We start from the raw sequence: 25,037 nt of genomic DNA on the forward strand, positions 1-25,037 counted from the left end.
AAGATGCGAATGTTTGTCACAACAATTTATGATCGGGCCATTCTTGTGCCACATTCAGCATATCTATATGCTCCGTCATGAAGCCAAAAGGCTACAGTATAAACGATGCATGTGTGTTTATCTTCTTTGTACACATGTGTGAAAAATTTATTACGGTTGAATTCTTGGAGAGGCCAGAACGAATCAAGAAAGAATAAGAACAATAAAGCCCATTCAACGCAATATCCGGCTCATTAAAAGAGAACCATCAAACAAAACCTAATTATCTCAATTCGGTAGAATGCCTTTGGATCTATCATTTCGACTATTCCGAAACTGCGCAAAAGACATCATCAACATGGACGACACGTGATCAAGCGCTTTAGCGTGCGCAATCCCAATCCCTGCAGCGACAGAGGGCGAAGAAGAAGAAGAAGCAGCAGCTTTATTTGCCTCGTCTCTTTGTATGCTGACGGAAACATACGACGAATGATCCATGGACAGAGACCTCTTCATCCCTACCATCAAATCCTGAGGCTTTTCCTGCTCGTGACGATACGCCACAGAGAGAGAGTGCTGAAGCGTGGCGGCGCCGGGAGGGGCCCGTGACGTCGAACCAGAAGCGGCAATGTTGTGATCACTTTGAATATGACAGACCCTTGGTTCAGCATCAACAACAGTTTCTGAAGCCACAGGCAGGGACGGCGGAGGGGCTATAATTAAGGGCGCTCGACAAATGGGACAATTGGAATTTTGAGCGAACCAGAGATCGATGCAAGGTATGTGAAAGGCATGACTACAAGAAGGCAATAACCGAACCTTTTCTCCATCCTGCAATTCGCCCAAGCAAATAACGCATTCAGTTTGGTCCAAACGAAAGGCGTCATCTTTCTTGTGAGAGTAAGGCAGAATTGGGATTTTCTTGAGGATTTCAGGGTCGACGCCGCAGGGAATGTCCTCGGGGGGCGGACTTATTGGCTGAGGGATTTGCTGCAACTGTCGTCGGCCTTGAAGGCAGAGCCTGAAGAGGATGAAGTGGTACGTGGCTAGGGCGACGCAGGAGCAGATGATGCCGGCGCCGGAGATGATGAGAGGGTTCACGAAGTAGCCCAGTTGGCCTTGCCCTTCAACGTTGTTGGTGTTGCTGTTGCTGTTCATGTCTCGTGTTCTTTCTTTTTCTGTCTGGGTGTGCCACTTGCTTTAACATGCGGTTAATTATGGTAGACCGAGTTTATGGTTTTTTTCGCTTTCAGATGTTAGTTAGTTCCAATAAAGCTGGGAGCCGTTGGGTTGACTGCTACCGAGATTTGCTTGGCATGACCTCCACGTAGCACCTTTAGACTCTGCGATCTCATCACCCAGCTCCATTCTGGTGGTACTGTATTGGACAAGTGTAACTGTTTGTGTTCTTCCATTATTGCGGGTCCCCCTTTCGCTCCTTCTTATGAGTATTTCACTTGGCTAGAATAAAACGTAATAAAATAATTTTAAACGGCTCTTGGATGCCAGTTCATCTGATGGTCCTTAGAAAAAATTGTCTTTTAATTTTCTGGTTAGTTTGAATAAAATTGTCTTTTAATTCCGCAACTAGAACGCTTTCTATGACAGATACATAATTGTATATTCTCCAATATTTTTTTTTGAAGAAAATTCTAGAATGTAATGAGAATGGAGCGCTTAAAAATTAAAACCCAGAAATATTTTCATATTTGTTGCTAAAAAACACGTCGTCGCCTGGACCTTGTGTTTCCGCGATCCAAAAGACGAACGAAGTCAAAACCTTGGAAGCCCAATAGACTACAGCAAAGGGTCTAGTCGTACACACCTCCGCTTTTGGACCAGAATACACCGCAGATGTCCAAAACAGACGAGAGCACAAACATATATGTCTTCTTTCTTTCTGCCTTTTCTTTTGGAGGAAGCGAGCAAGAACATGCACACTTTGTAATGAACATATTACAATACCCATGATCCATGATAATTTTTTTAAAAAAAAAAAATTCAGTGAGGGTGGATTTTATTTTGTTTTAATATTATTTACGTATGTCCTGATTATGAAAAATTTGTATAATTTCTAGGGGAAAAAAAAAGGCAAGGCGATTAATGTGACTTCATCTAGTAATAATAAGTGAATAAGAAAAAAAAATTATGTTGGCAAAAAGAAGAGGAAGAAGAAAAATCGCACTTCTCGGATCGTTGACTTGTACATCTAATTATCTTGGTCAGTGGGGCTCCTATTTTCAATTCGACCATTGACTTCTAACCATTTATCAATTCATTTTTCGTGTTCGTACCATCAGATGTCTCGTGCTTGCAAGCCTGTCTCGGATCATTTGCTTTGTTTAGTGAAGACGCAAGTCATGCGTGTGTATTAAAATTTAAAAATTGATGGTATCTCTTATCTTATTCATAAGATGTTATTTGTAGGTTATAAACGATATTTTATAATTAAGATAAGAGGAAATATTAAATTAAATACAAGAATTAATAAATGTAAAATTTATTTTATGTTTATTTTTCTAATGCATATTTAAAAGGTTTCATTTCATTTAATAAAAATATACTGTTAATGAGGATGACAACCTGGGGGAATAATTATCGAATCTTTTGATTGAGCTTATAATTGACGGATAACTTGCTCTATTTTATTTCCTTGTATGGTTTTTTTTTATTCGACTACTGACTTTTTTATCATTTGTCAAATTATTTGGGTGATTCTAAAACATCAGAAGTCTTACTCCTGAAAACCTGCATTGCTTCTAGTGGTTTATTTTTGAAAAATGATTTGATTTTGATAAATTTCTAAAAGCCAGAAGAAAATTATTGTTAACAAATTTCCATTTGTTCTTATCACGTCGTGAATTAGGTTTGATTCACCAAACATAAGGGTAAAGAGGTTCTTCACTTTTCTTTCTTTCTATTTCCATATATTTCTCATCTCAACTTTTTAGATTAAAAGCTTAACGGTCTAGATTTTATGCTTTTAAAAATAATTTTATAAAATATTTTTTATTATTATTTTGAATTATACTGACTAAAAATTTAATAGTTTTATTTGATTTTATTTATTTAGTTTTAAAATTTTAATATTTTACTTATAATTTTATAAATATGAAATATAAACTGTTAAAATCCCAATCCTATGACTTATGAGTGAGATGAGAAGTAGATAAAAATAAGAGAAAAAAGAAGGGGGCACCTTTTGCCTCTGAACACAATAATCACTTGGTGATTTTCTTTTCACTTGTTTAATTAAAATAATAATTTTATTCATAAAAAGATAGCAGCCGCAGCAACCCTGTCCACCTGGCTTCGAGAAGACGAGAATAACACAAGCGACGGATATCATATGTGAAGTGGGCTTTTGGCAGCGACAAGGTGAATTCAAACTCAACCCTTTTTCCACCAAAAAGACTCGGCCCTTTTTTATTTTTTCTTTTTTTGGGTGAGCCTACGCTGTCAGATTCAGGGTTCATGAGGAATATAGTTTTTTTAGGGAAAATAAATTCATTACCAGAGATTTTAAAGTCAGGTGCATTTTTTTGGTCCAAAAAATTAGATTGATCGATAATAAATTGAATATTTCATAAGATTTAAATATTACGTTTTCATGATGCAAATTTAATACTCCTCCAATCCTTAATACATGACTTAATTATTGAGTTAGTTTTGGTTTTAGATATAAGACTCATTTCTCATATTTATCAATTTTCTCTAAATTATTCCTATAGATACTCCCTTAACCATAATCAAGTAAAAGAGGGAGGGGAGGTATTAAGAAAGATGATTATGGTATTTTAGGAAAAATACATCACATTTTTTATAATTAACTAACTTACCTAACTTTTTTAATCTAATCAAATTAATTAAATGGGTCTTATATTAAGATTCGGAGAGTAACTTGAATCGATTTAGAAGCTGGCGGGAAATAAAATATATCGGTATTAATAATATTATTAATATTGTTCTAAGGAAAGGGAATCTCTTTATTCCTATTCACATGAAGTAGTGAGATTGACGTTGCAAAACAGCCACCACCCAGTCTCTATCTGAAATAAGCTCCGTCCACGCAAACCTCAACTATTACGGGACGAGACAACCAACCTCAAAGCATGCTCTCCAAATGTGTCTCCCTCCGTCCTCAGGCCACCCCTCCAATCTGCAACACCCAAAAGCCCTCTTCTTATTACTCCCCCACTCATGTCTCCCCATTCTCGGTCCCCAAACCCACCAATCTCCGTCACGCCCTTCACCATTCCTCCCCTTTACGCAACATGAGATGTTCCAGTTCCGGCAACCCTCTCCAGTTCGAATTCGATTCTTCCCTCACCAATGACGACCTCCGGCCCACCACTCCCGCTGAACGCACATTCTCTGGCTTGGAATTGGCCACCCTCTGGGTGGGTCTGGTGGTGGGTGTCCCTTCGTATTACCTCGCTGGCAGCCTCGTCGACCTCGGTATGTCATGGTGGCAGGGCATAGCCACGGTGGTCGCAGCCAACGCTGTCCTTTTGGCCCCTCTGGTGCTCACCGGTCATCCCGGCGCTCGCTACGGCATATCGTTCCCGGTTCTTGCGAGATCATCGTTTGGCATCCACGGTGCGCATATTCCCACTCTTATACGAGCTCTCGTTGGGTGTGGTTGGTATGGGATTGAGTCTTGGATCGGTGGAGAGGCCATCTTCCTCCTCTTACCAAATTCAATCAAACACACTCGATTCTCTCAGAGTCTTGCTTGGCTCGGTACTTCCCACTTGAATTTGCTTGTTTTTTGATCTTCTGGGTGGCACAATTGGCCATTGTGTGGAGAGGAATTGATGGGATTCGAAAGCTGGAGAAGTACTCTGCTCCAATACTCATTCTCCTCACTTCCTGCCTTCTAATTTGGTCTGGCATCAAAGCTGGTGGGTTTGGTCACATGCTTTCCTTATCCTCTAGGCTATCCAATTCAGAGTTTTGGTCTCTATTTTTCCCATCTCTAACTGCCAACATAAGCTTTTGGGCTACGGTGGCTCTGAACATCCCTGATTTTACTCGCTATGCTAAGAGCCAAACTGATCAAGTCGTTGGTCAGATTGGGCTTCCCATCTTCATGGGAGCATTTACATTCGTCGGACTCGCAGTGACATCATCGACGAAAGTAATATTTGGGCAAGTCATTTCTAACCCAATTCAACTGCTTGGCCAGATTGGTGGCTTCACCACGATGCTTCTAGCCATTCTTGGAATAAGCCTTGCCACTATCACTACAAATATTGCTGCTAATGTTGTGGCACCTGCAAATGCGCTTGTGAATCTGAGCCCCTCGTGGTTCACTTTCAGAAGAGGGGCTATAGTCACTGCTTTGCTTGGGATTATTTTTCAACCATGGAGGCTTCTCAAGTCCAGTGAGAGCTTTGTGTATACGTGGCTGGTTGGGTATTCTGCGTTCGTAGGTCCTATTGCGGGGATTCTTTTAGCCGATTACTATCTTGTACAATCGACCAATTTGAGCATCAGAGACTTGTACTCTCGCAGTCCTGATGGAGCTTACTATTACACAGGGGGTTTTAATTTGGCAGCGATGGTGGCTCTGATTATTGGGATTTTGCCAGTAATCCCTGGTTTCTTGCAGAAAGTTGGAGTTTTGACTTCAAATATTCCTGAAGCTTTTGCGGTGATATACAGCAACGCTTGGTTTATCAGCTTCTTCTCCGCTGGATTCGTGCATTGGGTTCTATCTCGTTTTACAAGAAAGCCAAATAAATAGAATTCCTCGTTCCTGTTTCGCAACTTCTGTGAAAGATAAAATGCTTTTACACGATAGGGAGTAGGACCAGAAAAGGTTACCAAAGCCTACAAGGAGAGTATGTTAGCTTGGAGGTAGACGGTTCAGTTACCCAGGAAGGACACAGCGGATGTGGAGGAGCCATACGGAACAGGGAAGGAGCTTGGACATGTGGTTTCAGTTGTAAAATCAGTTCGGTTCCCTCAACTATTGCTAAAGTCTTAGTCATGTTTCAAGTCTTAAAGCTTTGCTGGTCAAGAGGTTTTCGAAGCATCATTCTCTATTCTGATTGTACTGAAGCTCTTAACCTCATTTTGAGAGGTTATTTTCAGAATCATCCTTTTCAAGACATCATTGAGGATACTAGTATACTCTTCAATTACAACTGGAGGGTTCTACTTACCTTTTCTCTTAGGGAAGAAATTCCTTTAGCTGATCTTTTAACTAAAATGTCTTATACTCTAGACAATCTTTTCTGTATTTTTGACCACCCTCCACCTACTTGAATAAGGAGGAAGGGTTGAACTGTTTTGTTTTGGACTCTTTTGTAATATTTTTCAGTTTCAATTAAAAAAAAAAAGAAGATATAATGCCATGTAATATCATTGGATATCACTGGAAAAAGAGTTACTCAGAGAGAGAGAGGGCCAGATTTGGAGAAAGCAGAACTTTGAACTTGTATTTATAAATTTGTCAAGTGTTAGTGTCACACAGGTGAAGGTTCTATACTTGACATCAGATGAGAAACAGCAGATTCAACGAGCTGGCAGTTATTTAACAGACGGACGTATCACAAACTTCTAAGTTGCAAGTTATCTTATTTTGATTAATTAGTCTTAACCAAAGTAAAGGGAAGCCGTTGAACAGTAGTAAATTAGTAATGGAAAACATGCAAGGAAACTGCTTTTCTCGTGTTGTCTTGCATAATGAATAATGATATTCCTGTCCATTTTCTTGAGCAATACTAGGCGCTGCTTCATTCAGGGAGAATAGATCTTATAGTTCCAAGTTGAATTATACACGTCTTTAGTATTAAATACTTTACTTGAGCTTGATATTTTTTTTATATCCTAAACAAGATATCTTTAATTTTATAAAGTGGCCTTAGTTCTTTCCCTTGGGTATGTTTGGCTCAATGAGAGGAAGGGGAGGGGAGGGATTTTAATGGAGGGAAGGGGAGGGGAGGGGAGTGGAAGGATTTTAATATCACCTTGTTTGGATTTATAAAAAAAGAGGGGAGGGGAGGGAAAAATATTTTAATAGGACAATTTTGCTCTTATTTTATTTAAGGCGTGGGCATAATAGTCACAACATGACAAAATATAAACATAATGGTCACAACATGACAAATATGAATATAATGGTTATAATATGACAAAATATTGCCTTTTCCCTCCAAATCCTCCCAATTTTGGAGGGGAGGTTGAGGAGGGGAGGGGAGGGGAAATTTTAAAAAATTTTCCCTCCCCTCCTAAAATTTGTGTGTGCCAAATAAGGAAAAATGATTAAAACCCCTCTCCTCCCCTCCCCTCCCTTCCAAATCCCTCATACCAAAACACACCATTAAGCAGTAGTCCGCAAGAGAAAATAGAGAACCCTTTGGGCTTTGTGGCCTTTCTAGCTCCTCTGGTGAAAGTCCGGCGAAAGATATAAAAGAAATGGTTCAACCATTTCAGTCCATGACGTTCCCTACCTACCCATACCAATAATTGTGACCTGAGATGAGGTTGGGCCTACACTGCTTCAAGTGTCCGAATTAACCAAAAACTCTCACAGGAATTAAGAAATGGGCTAATTCATCAGTTGTTACTCTCTGATCCCCGCTCCAGCTGTCTTATGAATAATGTCCAGTAACCTGGCCAAAGAAAATATAACTGTTTTTGTTAAGTACTTTTGAGTTGTGATATCGTTTAACCCCAATAAGGGAGTGTTTGGATAGAAACTAAACCATAGTTTCAGAAGTGCTTTTACGGATTACGAAGTAAATATGTGGAGGAAGTTATCTCGTTTTGCGAAAAAGTGCTTCTGAAACTACGGTTTTGAAGCACCCAAAACAGGCCATAAATCAATAAAACCTAACACGCTGAAGTTTTTATTAAAATTATTTAAACGCCAGCAGATTAACTATTTAACCACCTACCCAGGCACATGGATACCTTGCCAGAACGCCACCTCACCCCCGCGCGTTCGCGCTCACCCGCACCTCCGGACCTGTGTAATGGTAACATGAGTGCACATGCATATTAGATAACATGGTACTTCTCCGTTGTATTTTACACAAACAAAAAAAAAATCTTAAATTTTATTAATTTTTATTTAAAATTTAGTAATTTTTTAAATTTATTCTTATTTAATATCTATTATATCTTATGTTAACAAAGTCAAAACCATAGCAAATGGAGAGTAAAATAATACATCCACATAAAAAATTTCTCTCAGTTTCTTATAAATGGGACTAAAAAATCTCTTATCTTTGCACCCTGTAAATAGGACCAGAGGAGTATATATATGTAAAAAAGACTAGTATAAAATAATACAAGTTTGAAATGTGTATTATGTTGTATGTGTATTTGATGATGAATATATCTACTTTTTTTAATTACTAGTATCAATATTATATATGAAAGCACGCACATTTGAACTACTGAAACTTTGTCTATGAACCCTGATCGTAATTAATTAACAACGCAAAGACAGGGATATGCTATTTTTAATTTATACAAAAAAAAATTCAAGTCTCGGAAATACCCCTGAGAAGAAAAAGCTGGGAAAAATTATACTCCTCCGGTCCTTATTATAAGACCCATTTGACTTTTTATTTGGTCCTAATTATAAGACCCAATCCATTTGTCTCTTATATTTATGCATTTTTTTCCAAGATAATCCTTCTAATAATGATAGTTTTAGCCAATATACTTAATTAGCAAGGATATTTTAGGAATGACAACACTTATTTATTATAAATAACCAACTTAACTTACTTCCTTAATTTCCTCAAATAAGTCAATTGGGTCTTATAATTAGGACCGGAGGAGTATAACATGTTTATATAGTTGAAGTGGGCGTATACCGAAACCATTCTTCGAAGATGAACACGTGCTTCATCGTGTGACGTTGGACGGACAGGAACATGATCTCCCCCTCCCCTAGTTTACCAGCTTTAATCCATCTAATGCTCCTTTAGTGGTTTATTTTTGGTCAAACCATTTCATTGAAAAGAAAAGAACCAGAAATGACATCAAAAGTTTCCCGCGTGAAACGATGAAGGGAAAAATGGATACAAGGACAAACGGATGCAATCAAGTTTAAGAGAGCTTTATGAATTTACATTATATTGAAGATGCCCGAAACTCAGATGATAGATTTTAATTAGAATCTGCAATGTAGTTTTAAGAGATTGATTCTTCCTACTGATAAATATTTCATCCTTTAATAACCCTCATGCCAATTCTCGCAATTAGAAAATGATGGGAGGAGAGAGCAATAGAGAGAACTTTTTGACTCTGATCATTTGGAATATTTTGCAATTCTTTAAAGGGCCTCAAAGTCTAAGGCCTTTTAAAAAACGGAAATCTGCAGAGTACTTATGAATACAATGAACTGGCTAACAGAAAACCAGCGAAGAAATATCAGTGTGACAGACAGGACATAGAATCTAGCAGTGAATTAGTGCGTCTCATTAACACATGTATATCTAGAGCATGCAACGAATAGAGAACAAAATTACAGCAATTAGAAGTAGCTAGCTAGCTAGCTAGCTAGCTTGGGAACACGGACATGCTAACCAACTTGGAACCTGCAGAGAGTCTCTTATTAGTGGCTATGGGCTGTGGTGCGTGAGGCACGTAAGACAAACGCATGACAGTACAGTGTCAGCTTGAATCTCAAATCACCGATGTAAATCACTCCCAAGACATACAAATATATATAATGATGACTAAGATTGAGCATTGGTAGCCATAGGGTCGTGCAACTTGCGGCTGACGATTGAATTACAAAATGGGATTTTGGCTAATTCGCTTCAATGTCTTTTGCAGGGTCGTTTACTGGTTTATTTGTCACCTACTGCTCTAGAATATCTACGCGGACTCTTGTATATATACGTGAGACTCCAGCCATGCACACATATATAATATCTATTTGGTCTTCATATTATTAAACGACAATTGCAAAGTTCAAGAGCTTCAAGCTCACACACAACAGCTGTAATGCATGGTCATGGTCGGATAAGCTTTTCTTTCCTATTCTCAATCCCTGGACAGGGCCCCACATGTCTAATTATTAGTTAATTAATTACACTACTGTTCCGTTATACCCCTACATTATTTTTATAATTTGCGAAGCATTAGCTTAATTTCACTTCATCCGGCTAGCTAGGTTTGGTTAAGAAAAGCGATCATGTGTGCGCGTGTAGGTCAATGGTTCTGTCGGTATTCGTTTCCAATACTGCAATGCATGGCCAAGCCTTGCACAACTTTTAGATTTGCCATATATGGCAAGAACCAGACGCATACTTTCTATTTATAAGAAAAATAAATTAATTATATATGTCATCTCTGTAATTTTGATTTCACTGAAACTCGCTCCTTTATTTTCAATTTCTTTCAACTTTGTTCCTCTAATTTTGACACACATTAAGAAAAATAATTAAAATTAATTATTGTTCCTGATTGTTTTCAAAAAATGTCCCGGCATTTCAAAATTACTTTTCAACAGTGTTTAACATTCATGTCAAAATTAAGTAAGATAGAGGGATGGTTATAATTATAAATGAAATATTTTAAAATATGGATACATATAATTTCTTTTTGACCGTGGAATTGATGTATAATTTCATATATACCTTTTTTTAAAAGTTCTTATATAAAAAATTACGATATCAAGTAGAGACCATATGCCCGATACAGAATATCTTTGGAATCAGTCGGAAAAATGAATCCGTGAACAATCGGTTTTTCTTTTAAAAGAAATTAATAAGCCAAAACTATATTATTTTGTGTTATTAACTATCTTTTGGTTATTTCTTCTTTAGTGTTATATATATTTGACGATTTATTGATGGTTCTAATCAATCATAGAATCTTGTGCTAATTCCATAAATGTTATCTAAGGTTTTTTTTTTTTTAAATTTCATGCATATTCTTTGAATTATATAAATTTAATTAAAATCGGTTTGACTACCGTCGGAAGATTTATTATTTAGGGACGTAACTGGCTAAGTGTATTATCTCAGCATATTTGACTTTCATAAACTATATTTAGTCCAGGTTTCAAGTTTAGATGGATTCTCTCAACTCTCTCTCCGTCCACACACACACACACTGTATAATTAATTTTGACTTTTGAGACTCTCCAAAAACAATAGACTGATTATTATCTAATTGATATCGGGCCTTGCATAAGTGAGCGCGATCTAGCTATACATTGATTATGCATACCTACATATTTAAAATTTAAGAAATTAAAGTAGATTCATCTATTTCAAGAATTTTATACGCTCATCGTTCAGTACTCTTGGAACACATGTATTTTCCTTAATCTTGTAAATCTTAACGTATATATGCACCCGCACTTCGCGCGTAAATACAGTCCAATTCCGCCATTATATAAAAGAAATGATGACATTAATTTGGCAAAAAGTACAAGCGTTATTATTTTTCTCCAACTGCAGATAATATTTTAGGCAGTGCCTATAGCTTTGGATCCAAACCCTAGCCCTTTTATAGTTATAATATAAAATTCAGCTGTTTGAAAAACTCCACCCGACTGGTTTAGCGTCAAGAGAAAAATTAAGGAGATTCATAATTAATTAAGCAAGCAGTTCTCATTGTCAATTTTAATTTGCGTGTTTCCATCATTTAACTTATCTATCAAAGTTACCATGAAAATTGGTAATTGACAACGTTTTCATCAGTCGACCGCCAAATGAATTGGCGAGAGTGACTGAACGAATGAATCGAAGTCAAGAAGTTCGTGCTTCATTTACATAGCAAGCGACTCAGTCCTTTTGTTTTTAAGCAACAAATTACACATTTGTTCTGTCAAATTGACCAACTAATTAGTGGACTATATCAAGCTCTTTAAAATTTGAAGTGGTCCACTACAAATAGAAGGATGAAGGAACCAGACTCGGAGTAATGAGTAATCAGAAGTGTTCACCCTCAGCCAAAAAAAAAAAAGAAGAGTGAAGTTCTTACGATGTGCACATTTTTCTGTCGCTAGTAAGCAGGACACGCTAATGGGGAATTATATGCAGCGATCATACAAAAAGATAATATGAATAAAATAAACCCACTTACTACTATTACTTACCCATTAATAACAGAAATTCTGCCGGGCTGCGAATTTAAAAAGCAATTGCGAGCAGCCTCACACTCGACGTAAATTTGATTATGTGACCTTTCAAAGATTGAGGCTTTTGGCATTTCGCATTAAGGGTTGCTACCTACTAATATTTTATGGTAAAATTTGAATTTCATATTAATAATGACGTGGGAATTAAAGAAGGCTGCTAGCTGCTGGGGGGAGGGCCCAAGAAGAGAGGAGTCGAATTTTTTCAACGAGAGGGATCAATCCGTTCCTTTTCCAAAGTAAGCTGCGAAATTCTACGCCCCATTCACATGTGAGCTCGCGTGGATTTGCTTTCGGGTGTGTGTGTGTGTTCAATGTGCATAGAATGCATTATCCCCCTCACACACACACACCCACACACACAAACAATAATGACGTAACCCAAATAGTAATAATGACATGGAAATATAGAGGTGGGTGGGTTCCGGGTGGGAAAGAGACAAAAGTGTTAAAGTTGAATACTTGAATGGAAGATATGGATTATTAAGCGATGGCCTGGTGGGAGTGTGGTGTCCCTCCAATTCCCTTCCCGTGCTCTGACTCAACTCTTAGTCAACGGTATTCTAACATGGAACAGAACCACTCCTGCCTATTCAGAAACCTCATCCTGGTTTCCTCAAAACTTGCTACTGTTTTCCTCTCCCACTTTCCCTATATATACGCGCTCATCCCAATCCTCCTTCCTACACATGCGTACCAACTAATTTCCAAAGCCCTTTCTGTTCTTTCATTTTTTTTGTCATTGCTCTTTATCTAACAGGTAGGTTGGTTTCTCCCATGCCTTCTTCACCAATGATATACCACATTTTGATCTTTATAAATCCATCCACATGCATGCGCGGCTCTTGAACTCAATTATATATAGACCTATATTAATAGCAAGTTTTAGACTTTACAGGATCACAATTAATTAGGTGCAACTTGCATGTTCCGATTATATTTCTGTATATAAGGCATCACGAGGCTTTCCAAGAATTACATGTTCATGCTTTTACTTGCAACAGGTGATTTGACATGTCTCCTGCAATGTTAGTAGCTGATGACGATGAGAGGTGCTACGACGAAACTGCAGAAAGCCAATATCAGAAAGGTGTGAAGCTGCTCTGTGAAAATGGGCTACATAGGGTACCAAAGAAATACATATTGCCTGCCTCTGAACGACCCAGTAGTACGAATACAGGAGATCCGAATGTTACCAACAGACAAAATCTTCAGTTACCCATCATCGATTTTGCTGATTTGCTGGGTCCAAAGAGGTCCCAGGTCCTCAATTCCCTAGCTGAGGCCTGCCAACTGTACGGATTCTTCCAGGTGTGTGTATATATATTTGGAATCAAGTTCTGGAAGTCAAACCACACACACACACAGACGCACACACGTTTACTTGAGAGAATACAATCAGAATCTGATAATTCAAGTTTGGCGCAGCTGGTGAATCATGGGATCCAAGAAGATGTTACAAGGAAGATGATAGAAGTGAGTGGGCGGTTCTTCAATCTTGCTTTTGAGGAAAGAGCCAAGTACATGACCCCTGATATTAGGGCTCCTGTTCGATATGGGACCAGCTTCAGCCAAACCAGAGACACTGTCTTCTGTTGGAGGGACTTCTTGAAACTGCAGTGCCATCCCTTGCCAGATTTCCTCCCTCACTGGCCTGCTTCCCCCGTCGACTTGCGGTTAGTCTCTCCCCCTCCCTCCCTCTCTCCCCCCCTGTCTCTGTGAAGTGGTAAACATTTTTTTAACACATTCTTATGTACATTGAGGCTGTTCATTGGTAGTTTGATGAAGCCGCACATTTCTCAAACACCATTAGTTCAATTCTACTAAAATTTAAAATATTGCGGAATGCTGAATTATTAATTGAATTAAGTGGTTATTTGTCAAATATCCAGCACCACCAGCAGGAGCGTACAATACATGACATGAGGCCCAATAGTCTTGTTTAATTATGATTAATTACCTGATTAATTAGTCATCTCACTTTATTATTTTATATGTCGTTATGTACCCTCATGCGCGGTGTTTTTAATATTTTATAAAGGGAAGTGGCGTCTACCTACGCACAAGAAACCAAACACTTGTTTCTGGCACTAATGGAAGCCATCCTAGAGAGTTTAGGAATTGTGGAAGCCAGCCAAGAGGAGACAGAAAAGAAAGAAATTCTTAAAGACTTCAAAGATGGGAGCCAGATAATGGTGGCCAATTACTACCCACCATGCCCAGAACCAGACCTAACTCTTGGCATGCCTCCTCACTCTGATTATGGCTTCCTCACCCTTCTCCTTCAAGATGACGTCGAGGGCTTGCAGATCCACCATCAACAACATTGGCTTACCGTTGACCCTATGCCTAACGCCTTCGTTGTTAACGTTGGAGATCACTTAGAGGTTGGTGTTTTGCTATGTGTTATCGTTTAATTACATGTAATGCTGGTAAATTCTCTTTGGAGGTTTAAATAATGATTCAAGGATTTTATTTTGTTTTTTGGGGGGTTTTGTTAATGGAACAGATATACAGTAATGGGAAGTACAAGAGTGTACTACACAGGGTTTTGGTGAACGGTGTGAAGAGTAGAAGATCGGTGGCTTCGTTGCATAGCCTGCCGTTCAACTGCGTGGTGCGACCTTCACCAAAAGTCATAGACGAAATGAATCCGAAGCGTTATAAAGACACAGATTTTGGGAGTTTTCTCGAGTATATTTCCACGAAAGTGCCCAAGAGAAAGGATTTCCTGGAGTCGAGGAAATTGACTAATTAATTTTGGAGAAAATTGGTGAAGATAATGGAGAAATTTGAAAATATGGCCCAGCGGTGGTTTGACTTTGTAATGCCATGTAATCACTACGCATATATATGCCCACCAATCATGTTTTAGTCGGAACCACTCTGATGCTCATTGTCTTTTTTCCTTCTCTGTTCTTCATTTTTGCACCACATACATATGTAACAGAAAATTTTGGCAATATTTTTGACAGTATTATTGTTATTATTAATTATTTGATGAAAAGATATGTGGAATGTTTCATATAAAGTTATGTACGTACTCGCACGCAGCAAGGAATTAAGGACCTTAAGCCATACGGTGGATCTAAGTAAATCTCTACAGAAGTGAGCTAATTAAAAACATAGTGAGGAGCGATCTCTTGCGTGATGTAGGTACGTAAACAATTCCAAGAACTTGATAGTAATTAAGCAAGGGCAAGAGATATCCATCGGTGCAGAGTTCAGACCATGCATAAATGCCTCAGTATTTCCCTCAAAAGCCAAATCTTCAAGCGACGGGTTAATTCTTCAGCCCTAAAAACAAAGAGTTTTTTCCAAATTAACCAAAATGCAATCTAAGTAGTTGAGTCAGTTAAAAACAATAATCTTTCATCAAGTCATCATAAGTAGGTCTAATTAAATAATTAGTGCATTCATTGGAATGTTGTCATTTCATTGGATATCTACGAGAGAGATACAAATGTCGCTGCAAGCTCAAGCACACTTTTGGATGAATGTTAACTATATGTACTGTTAATTTTGAACATGCGGTTTCTCCTATTTCAAAGCAGCAAAAGGGGGACAAAACAGTGATTCAGCTTCGTAAGCTAAAATATATATGTAATTTCAGACCAGTTAATACAACATGATCGGATAAATCAATGGGCTGTGCAAGATCAGAACGCAAAAACTCCAAATCAAAGAGACATAAAATCTTCAAGTAATGTGATATGCACAGAGAAATGTGTTTTTTCAGCAATGTCAAGCAACATTCCTGTCCAATATATTACCATAAGAAAGCAAAATTGTGCAAATGAGACTTCAATCACAGTTTCCACAGGCCTTGGTCAAGCTCGCGTTCTCTAACTGCCCCTACATCTCTCCCTACACAAGCCGATCTGACTGTAAGAAAGGACCCTCCACGATAAGATATATTCCCACCAACCTTCCTCAATGCCTGCTCCAAAGCGGAATATTAAGAACTCAGTATTGAGATAGGCCCTTTTTTTAAATCAAATCCCTTTTGCATACATGTAGTTATAAAACTACCATATATAACCACGAGTCCTAGGCACTTAGCTGGGTTCCTTAAACATAAAAAAAACTACAATATATATTAATATTGTTGTGCTGTCTCTTTAATTTGGAGAAGAATAAAACTACGGTCTGCTACACCGCATGAGGAAAGAAAGAGAGCACCCAGAAATCAAGTGCGACTTCAAATTTCTCATTGAGTCAGCATAAGTAAAATAAACAGGCGATAGTATTGGTGCATTTTGGAATTTGAAAGAAAGAAATATCACAATCCTTTTTTGATTTAAAATATAAGCTAAACTTTATTGAAGGGGTTTGGTTTTTTTTTATAAGATAACATTAATTTTTATCTAAACATTTAATGAGTTTTTTTTTAAATTTTACTCCATATATTCTCTTTCTTTTTGATTTATTTAGTACATCTTTTACTTATTCTCTTTATTAATAAAAACACGCATATTTGAAAAAATAAATATATATCTTACATATTTATTATTTTATATTAATTTTAATTAGTTTTTTAATGAACTTAAATAAATAAAATTTAGTTTATATTTTGAACCGGAAGAAGTACTAATTAAGAACGAGGAAAGAAGAAGAAAAAAAAAAAATTGGGGCAGTGGGAAAAGAAAAGAGCGCAGACAATTAACTAAGATATAAATAAACAACGGTCAAACGTCAATTAATGCAGCGGGAATTCGTTGAATTTTGAAATTGTGCATCTGGAAATTTGAGAAATTCAAAACCTGAAACGAACATTTTAAGCGGTCAATGATTCATTCAATGCTCTGGGCTCTTCTATATTTGATGGCCATTGACCAGGACCAAGCTTGCCTTTTGCAATTGACTGACTTTGATAACCAAGTCGTCGCAATATGAGATCCTCCTTCTCCCCCAACCCCAACCTTACTGGCCCGGAAAAGAAAAATCCCAAGAAAATTTGTCAAGACACTTACTTCTAAGTAATGGATTTCAATGTTCTTGAGTTTGGATTTGGATTTATATTTTGCAAGTTAGACTTAAAATATGTTTGGAGGGAAATTAAATCATGATTTTAAAAATAATTTTATAATATATGAAGTAAATATATTAAAAGTTTGTTTGGATTTGTAAAAAAAATATTTTTAAAAAAACAGCTCTGGAAGTCTCCAAATACCTTTTCAAATACAGGATATAATGTCAAACTTAATTTTTTTAATAAAAAGTATTTAGAGCTTTGAGCCTGACTATGAGCTCTGATAGATTGACATCAAACCAACTTACATTCCCAGCTCTAGCCCCCATTTGATGAGACTGGGGGCCTTTTGACTCATCCCTCTAATTTACAAAATGTGCGTGTTATTAAAAATTAAAAAATGTAGCCAAAAATTGAAAACAAAATAAAAGGGATCCTTTAAAGTTTAAACCAGCAAGCTCATCCGCCCTTTTAACGTGACGATTGTGTCTTTAAACATTCAAAATTCGGTAAAATATAACCTTCAAAAGAACAAAATTTTCTTCTCTTTACAGAAGCCAATTTTTTTCACCTTTTCAGGTCTGGACTATTAAATTCTTATCCACAACGTCTCGGTTCAGGATCATTAGATATTAGACTAAGGGGGTGTTTTGAATTAGACAAAAGTACTTTTAAAATTCTTTTCCGTAAATTGTTTAAAATACTTTTCTATAAATTCAGATAAACTCCTTCATATAGAATCACTTGTAAAATTATAGCTTGATTTCTATCAAAATACCCATAAAACTGGAAGAATTGTTGGCTTCAAGCACGTAACTTTTTTTTTTTTTATCAATTCACTGAAATTCATGCATTATTTCAAGCTCGAATGCTATGTAAATTAAATTAACTGACTTGATATTATTAGCTATTAATTATTAAACAATGAGTATTTAAATCACTAGTTCGGTAATTATATTTTGAATGTATTCATCCGGTCCTTAATGTAAAATATAATGAACTAATTTAAATTGATTAAAGATATTAGTTAAATTAGTCAATATGATATATTTTTTCTAAAACACCTTAAGCATATTTCTTAATTATCTCATTCTCTTACTTAATTATTGTTGGGGGAATATCAATAGAGTTGATTTAGAAAAAAATTTATGAACATGTAAAATAAATATCATATATAGGACCTACATCAACTCTCTAATTAGATCATAAATTAAGGACTAGAAGAGTAGATCTTTTTTTTTTTGGCCAACATCTTGAATTTACATCTGCGTTTAATTTAAAAGTATATAAGTTCGATGTCCAAAAGTATATAATTTTTCTTTGGGTTAATACAAACTTTGATATTTCAAGTTTGTCCTCATTTTGATTTTGGTTTCTTAAGTTTTAAACTATAAGTTTTGGCCTTTTAAATTTCTTTTTATTTAAAACATTGGTTCCTATAATCTTAAAAAAACTCAGATCATTTTATCCCTTGATGGATTAAAACTTATGGTTTGAAACTTGAAAGACCAAAACAAAAATAAAGACAAACTTAAAGAACAAAAAATTATATTAACCTTTTTTCTTTTAATGACATATATTTTCCTATTAGAGGTAATTATGCTCAAGACACTGTTAAGTATTAAATATATACATTTCTCTCAATAAGATTTAAGTCTTTATTTGTTATATGATGAAGAACTAGCCCATTCTACATGATCCAACCGTATTGGGGAAATATATAATTTCATTTGTTCACATTTGTTATATTTTTCCCATATGTGTATTTTGTTGGGAACCCACTGTGGCCTAAGCGGCTAAGCCCAGCTAACGGGCAACAGCAACAAATAACGGATCGCGTAGTTCTTCTTTGTTCGTTGTGAGGCCCAACTCAACCCCAGTACCAAAGAACAGGACAACGACATAAGAGGAATTTGGCAAAACAAGATATTTATTTATTAATGTTTTTACTAAATTTAGACAAAATTTAAATAAATTCAATTATTAAATACTTGGTTGAAAATTTGAACAAAGATATGGTTTTTTGAAATATATTTAAAAATTTTTAATTATAACATATTAATACAAGAACCTTTTATAACTCTATAATTTAATTAAATATATATATACAATCGCAAAATATTTTCAATCAACATATATATTTAAAAGATTATATTACAGGTAAGTTTTAATAAATAAATGATATGAAAAATTTAAATTACTGAAAAATAAAATTTTATATTTATAAAATTAGTTAATTTTTAATATGATAATTGATTTAATAGCATAACAAAAATATTAGAATTTATATTTTTTAATTTTGAATAAAGATATGTCATATGTAATTAAAAGATAATTATTAAATGATATTTGTGTTGAGAAAGACTATTTTAGTCGAAACAATATCTTAATGTTATGATTTTAACGGTTAATTAATGATCTGCGGATAAAATTGAAAGTTGACTGTCAAAATTAAAAGAAACATTTGTGAAACATGGATTTTTATTTTAAGAAAGATTATGGGATTTTAAAATAAAAAAGTTTTTATAATTAGTTGATAAAGGGTCCGTTTGGAACAGTTTATAAGTAGTTTATAAGTAGTTTTTTAATAATAATTTACAAAATACAAAACAAGTATATGATAAGAGTTTTGTCTCGACTTACATGAATCATGTTTATAGGGGATTTTTTAAACTCTCTCAGGGAGGCTGAAAATACGTCGATGTGATATGATATTATGATGTCATCACTCGCTGCCTTTTTTTAGAAAAAAATTTTTTGAACCAAGAAAAAGGGAAATTTCAAATAAGACTGTCTGTAGCAGAGTGGACAAACTGTCAGCTTCATGACAAGCTAGAGCTTGGAATTTCCCTCCCTTTTCATTGATAAATGAGCTGTTACTATGCATTTTAATTAAGGACATGTTTGGGTGTCCTATAAAACCATGATTTGGACGGCAAAACCATGATTTAAATGGGATCTCATCCAAACAGCATCAATTTTAGAAAAATAATTTAAAACCATGTTTTGGGCCAAAACCATAGTTTTGAAGCCCAAAATCATAATTTCAGGAGAAGTAAATCCATTCTGTTTTTGATTCAAATTGGAGAATATGATTATGCCTATCAAAATAAATCTCAACAATAATATGACTTTAACATCCTTCAATTATTTTTTTATAAACATATTTAATCTTATATCTTATAAATATATATACATATTAATTATTTATTAATTATATTATCTTATGTATTATTAATTATGTTAGTAAAAAATATATTATTAACAATTTTATTCTTTCAAATTAAAGTATATAATAAAATCTATCTTTTATGTAATTATCATATTAACTATGAGTATATAAGAAATGTATTGAATCAATTTTTTTTATTGAACCGATCCAATCGCAACTTCAAATATGGAATTCAAAGGTATCAAATAGGAAATGATACTCTGAATCATAGAACTATAATGAAATACAGGATCGTACGTAATTATTATATTAATTTATGTCTTTTTTAATAATTTGTATATATAAAAGATATTTCTGATAACAATTATCTAAACATTCTAATTTTACAAATCTATTCTTCAGATACTATTATCTAAACAATGATTTGGTTTCATTCAAACATTCCTGGATCATTGTCTCTTTTTCTTGTTTTATTTTTTTGGGAACAGTTGGCTAAGCCCGTGATGGCCTTTATTTAGGCGCCGAAAGGGTCGTTCCGTCTTTATACTGGGAATTGGGAAATAGGAGGTACACCTTGATTTTATCACTACTTTTCGTTCTTTGGATTCCCTGCTTTTTTTACTTTATTATTATTATTATTATGTGAATTTATTTTTTTTCATTTTTATGTTTCATCCTAATTTAGTAATTTTCGCCGGAGACATAAAAAATATAATAACTCAAATACAAACGACGGTACTTCAATTTTTCATAAAAATAAGATTAATATAATATTTGGTTATTTAAATTTGTTTTCATTTAAATTTCATCTTTTAAATTTTAAACTATAGGTTTTTATTTTTCAAGTTTCTTTCCATTGGTTCTTATAGTTTAATTAATGAATAACTAAATCATTTTATTCAAACTTAAAGGTCAAAATAAAGGCAAAATTAAAAGGCTAATCCTAAAAATAAGATTAAAATATAAATTCACATGTTACGGCGTTGGCAAAAATATAGTCACATGCTATGGGCCTTTTTTGGTGAATGATCTGTCCTCTTTATTTTGCCCTTTTTTAATTTTGATTGAATCATAGTTAATAGTAGTATTAGAAATTAATTATTACTGAAATATTTTCACACTTAAAAAATAAATTAATGTCAATATTAATCAATATCAACTCTTAGTAGGCGAACTTAAAAACGTAAAAGAAAGCCAGTTGTACGTTGAAAAAGAAAAAGACAGAAGAAAGCCAAGTCGTACAGTGGTGATCAATAACTCAACAGTGACCCTAATCCCACCGGGTCACACACACATACACAGGAAGAGCTCAACAGAGTCAGAACCTGAAGCTGGAAGTCGGAGAAAGTGTGAAGAGACGAGGGAAACATGGCAGCGAAAGAGGCATCGGAGTCCCGGAACCAAGCGCGACTGGCAATTCTGGAACTGGCCAACATGATCAGTGTGCCCATGTCCCTCAATGCCATCGTCCGACTCAACGTTCCCGACGCTATCTGGCAGTCCGGCTCCAACACTCCCCTCTCCGCCTCTCAGATCCTTTCGCGCGTCCTTCCCACCGGCGGCGATGCCGAAAACCTCCAACGAATCCTTCGTATGCTCACCAGTTATGGCGTCTTCGCCGAGCACATCGGCTCTGGCGGCGAGAGAAAATACTCCCTAACCGACGTCGGCAAAACCCTCGCCACCGATGACGAAGGCCTATCCTACGCGGCCTACGTACTCCAGCACCACCAGGCTAGTCATTTTGGAACCAAGTGCATTAATTGACTTTGTTCTGTATCTCGATTTTTTGCATAAATGGATATCGAATTGATAAACAGGATGCGTTGATTCGAGCGTGGCCCTTGGTGCACGAGGCAGTGAAGGACTCAACGGAGGAGCCGTTCGTGAAGGCGAACGGAGAGGCGGCGTACGATTACTATGTGAAAGATCCGGAGATGAACGAATTGATGGTGAAGGCGATGTCGGGGGTATCGGTACCGTTCGTGAAGGCGGTGCTGGAGGGTTACGATGGTTTCGAAGGGGTGGAGAGATTGGTAGACGTGGGTGGGAGTGGAGGGGATTGTCTGAGGATGATCTTACAGAAACATCCGAGCGTGAGGGAAGGGATTAACTTCGATCTGCCTGAAGTGGTGGCGAAAGCACCGGCAATTTCTGGTAAGCCGTGAGATCGGGGAATGGTTATCTCGTAATTTCACCGACTGATTGAAGATCCCGATCGGGAGAATCAGTGATGGCGTGATTCTCTGTTGCTATTGGCTGTTATCTGTGGCTGATTTCATTTCAGGGGTCACTCACGTGGGAGGTGACATGTTCAAGTCTATTCCTCAAGGGGATGCCGTCTTCATGAAGGTGCGTGTTCGGTAACTTCGCTTTGATAGTCTTTAAATTTGGTCGGCTACAATGGCCTAATTCCCTAGTAATTCCCATCCTACACCACCGAAAAGTCGAAAACGACAAAAATGGCTTAATTAATTAGTTAATTGCGAGAGGGATAGCATTTGATTTTTTTAAAAAAATAAGGAAAAAAAAACTGATAGAGGGATCTAGCCATGAGCCTTTACCAAGTACGTGTGGCATTGGCAGGGGTGGCATTTATATGTTGTCAAGAATTTAATTTTACATTTATGAGATAATTTTTTTAAAATATCTATTTCGTACAGTATGAAGTTATTTAAAATAAATTAAATTAATAGTCCTTAATTTGTTAGTTAGAAATAATTTATACTGTATATGGGATTAGGAAAACTATGTTTTATATTTGACATTGACATTATGGTACCGATGTTTGTCCATCCACATCGGCGTTCCCACCCACCCAACCCCGTCCCATCCTGAATCGAGCATTCCGCTATGGGATTTCGGATAGAAAATCTTGAGCATGCCAGATATTTTAATCCGTGTGTTAATTGATATCCTCCACAACTTTTATTTCTTCAAATTTAATTTCATCGCGCGATAGGAAAATCTCGATAACTACAAAAAGGATATTTTAATTTCTCCTACGTTCTCATCGATGATATGAAAAATCGTCTGTTTTTTATCAAGTTAAAGGGAGTGTTTGGCATTCTCAAAACCGCGGTTTCAGAAGTACTTTTCTGTAAAACGAGATAACCTCCTCCACATATTTACTTCGTAATCCGTAAAAACACTTCTGAAACTATGGTTTGGTTTCTATCCAAACACCTTTAAAGTGTCGTGCATTAACCGAGTTCCTGACAAGCCCACGTGATGGTGTGAGTGAAATGATAAATCAAAATTGAAGTTGTCCGTTATTCAAGATATTGCTGCTAAGAGATATTATCAGTTCGACATGGACTCATTAGGAAGCGCTGAGTTGTCTGCGGATTCGATATTGGACTCTTATCACGCCTGGCGTACGTATTGCTTGGTGCAGGTTTATTTATGTTTTTGACGGATCTTCTCCCAAGAGAGAATCTGTCTTTGGAGAAGACCAGATCTTCCGCATAAGAATGAATCTTGGTCCAGAGTATTTTATATTATCTCTTTCAGAGAGCGTTTTAGTGTTGATTAGAATGGCCAAGACTTCGCAAGATATTTAAACTCGCATGTTTTTGGTCGTATGGAGAGAGATATAGTTACACTGTTACATATACACATATGCCAGATAAAACAACCAATTAACCAGCTTTAATTTAATTCCTCCCCAGAAGTTATATTAATATTGAGAAAAAAGAGTGGGTGTAATTGGATTGACAGTGGGTACTGACAACGTGGACGGACGAGGAGTGCAAGAGGATACTGGAGAACTGTTACAAGGCTCTGCCGGAGGGAGGAAAAGTGATAGCTTGTGAGCCAGTGCTGCCTGAGGAATCAGATGACAGCCACAGAACTCGAGCATTGCTGGAGGGTGACATTTTTGTGATGACAATCTACAGAGCCAAAGGTAAGCATCGCACCCAGGATCAGTTCAGGCACCTCGGCCTCTCTGCTGGTTTCTCTCGTTTCCGTGTCCTCCATTTTGACTACTTCTATGCCCTCCTTGAATTCCAAAAGTGAACATTTGTACCCACTTCTTCTTACCCTTCATTTACTGTTTTGACATTTGTTTATGATCCACATTCCAGACCTGGTTATGCGCACAGTATTGTTAGCTAATTCCACGTCTTCATTCTGAATGATTTCAAGCCTTCTAAATTTACCATATCACCATCGATCACACTAAGAAATGAAAAGCATTTCGAATTGAACTGATGGTTGTCACGTTATCTACTTATGGGCGATTTTATATCATGGGGTCTTGTGTGTGTAATACACCTATGCATGCATTTTATATTATTTAGACTCACTTCTGTCATAAATCGTAGAATTTTGACTACAAGTTGCGTTGTGCACAAACCATTGAAGGTTACGTGCTTAAACGTTGTTAAATACTACCTCCGGTCTTAATTATAAGACCCAGTTGACTTATTTGAGGAGATTAAAGAAGCATGTTAATTAGTTATTTGTAATAAATAAGTGTTGTCATTCCCAAAATATCCTTGCTAATTAAGTGTATTGGCTAGAACTATCATTATTAGAAGGACTATTTTGGAAAAAAATGCATAAATATGAGAGAAAAAATGGATTGGGGTCTTATAATTAGGACCAAACAAAAAGTCAAACGGGGTTTTATATTAAGGACCGGAGGTAGTACTATCTAATCTTCAATATAATAGTTAGTTTTTTTAATATAAGAATTAGTTTGATATTTGATTTGGTCTTAAATATAACATTTCAAGTCACTTTATTTTTCATATTTATTTTTTTCAAAGTAATCTTTGTAGTAGTTGCAT

General features: G+C 36.1%; 4 protein-coding genes across 5 annotated transcripts; 3 read left to right on the plus strand and 1 right to left on the minus strand.

Annotated features, from left to right (window-relative positions):
• Positions 1 to 191: 191 nt before the first annotated feature.
• On the minus strand, positions 192 to 7,882 carry LOC114745389 (RING-H2 finger protein ATL80-like). Its single transcript, XM_028933540.1, has 2 exons — positions 7,872 to 7,882; positions 192 to 1,173 (listed from the first exon to the last, which is right to left on the minus strand). The coding sequence occupies exon 2, from the start codon at positions 1,135 to 1,137 to the stop codon at positions 268 to 270; it is 870 nt and encodes a 289-aa protein (XP_028789373.1). The 5' UTR covers positions 1,138 to 1,173; positions 7,872 to 7,882; the 3' UTR covers positions 192 to 267.
• Positions 4,046 to 6,526, plus strand: LOC114745388 (purine-uracil permease NCS1-like). The gene is given in 3 exon segments (XM_028933538.1): positions 4,046 to 4,725; positions 4,728 to 5,763; positions 6,331 to 6,526. Coding segments are annotated over 2 exon segments (1,635 nt in total). The 5' UTR covers positions 4,046 to 4,091; the 3' UTR covers positions 5,729 to 5,763; positions 6,331 to 6,526.
• A 4,921-nt stretch (positions 7,883 to 12,803) lies between the features above and the next one.
• On the plus strand, positions 12,804 to 14,895 carry LOC114745393 (protein DMR6-LIKE OXYGENASE 2-like). 2 transcript variants are annotated; one of them, XM_028933544.1, is made up of 5 exons: positions 12,804 to 12,857; positions 13,102 to 13,408; positions 13,526 to 13,773; positions 14,139 to 14,484; positions 14,607 to 14,895. In XM_028933544.1, exons 2-5 carry the CDS (start codon positions 13,112 to 13,114, stop codon positions 14,853 to 14,855), a joined length of 1,140 nt encoding a protein of 379 aa, XP_028789377.1. In that variant the 5' UTR covers positions 12,804 to 12,857; positions 13,102 to 13,111; the 3' UTR covers positions 14,856 to 14,895. The 2 variants fall into 2 exon arrangements, with proteins under 2 accessions (XP_028789377.1, XP_028789376.1); XM_028933543.1 differs by having other exon boundaries at positions 13,102 to 13,773.
• A 6,610-nt stretch (positions 14,896 to 21,505) lies between these two features.
• On the plus strand, positions 21,506 to 24,360 carry LOC114745386 (flavone 3'-O-methyltransferase 1). Its single transcript, XM_028933537.1, has 4 exons — positions 21,506 to 21,975; positions 22,062 to 22,398; positions 22,529 to 22,593; positions 23,962 to 24,360. Exons 1-4 carry the CDS (start codon positions 21,610 to 21,612, stop codon positions 24,259 to 24,261), a joined length of 1,068 nt encoding a protein of 355 aa, XP_028789370.1. The 5' UTR covers positions 21,506 to 21,609; the 3' UTR covers positions 24,262 to 24,360.
• The last annotated feature ends 677 nt before the right edge of the window (positions 24,361 to 25,037 follow it).

This window comes from Neltuma alba, unplaced genomic scaffold (genome assembly GCF_004799145.2).
Source record: "Neltuma alba isolate B1F8T4 unplaced genomic scaffold, ASM479914v2 tig00004652_pilon, whole genome shotgun sequence".
Lineage (NCBI taxonomy): Eukaryota > Viridiplantae > Streptophyta > Magnoliopsida > Fabales > Fabaceae > Neltuma > Neltuma alba.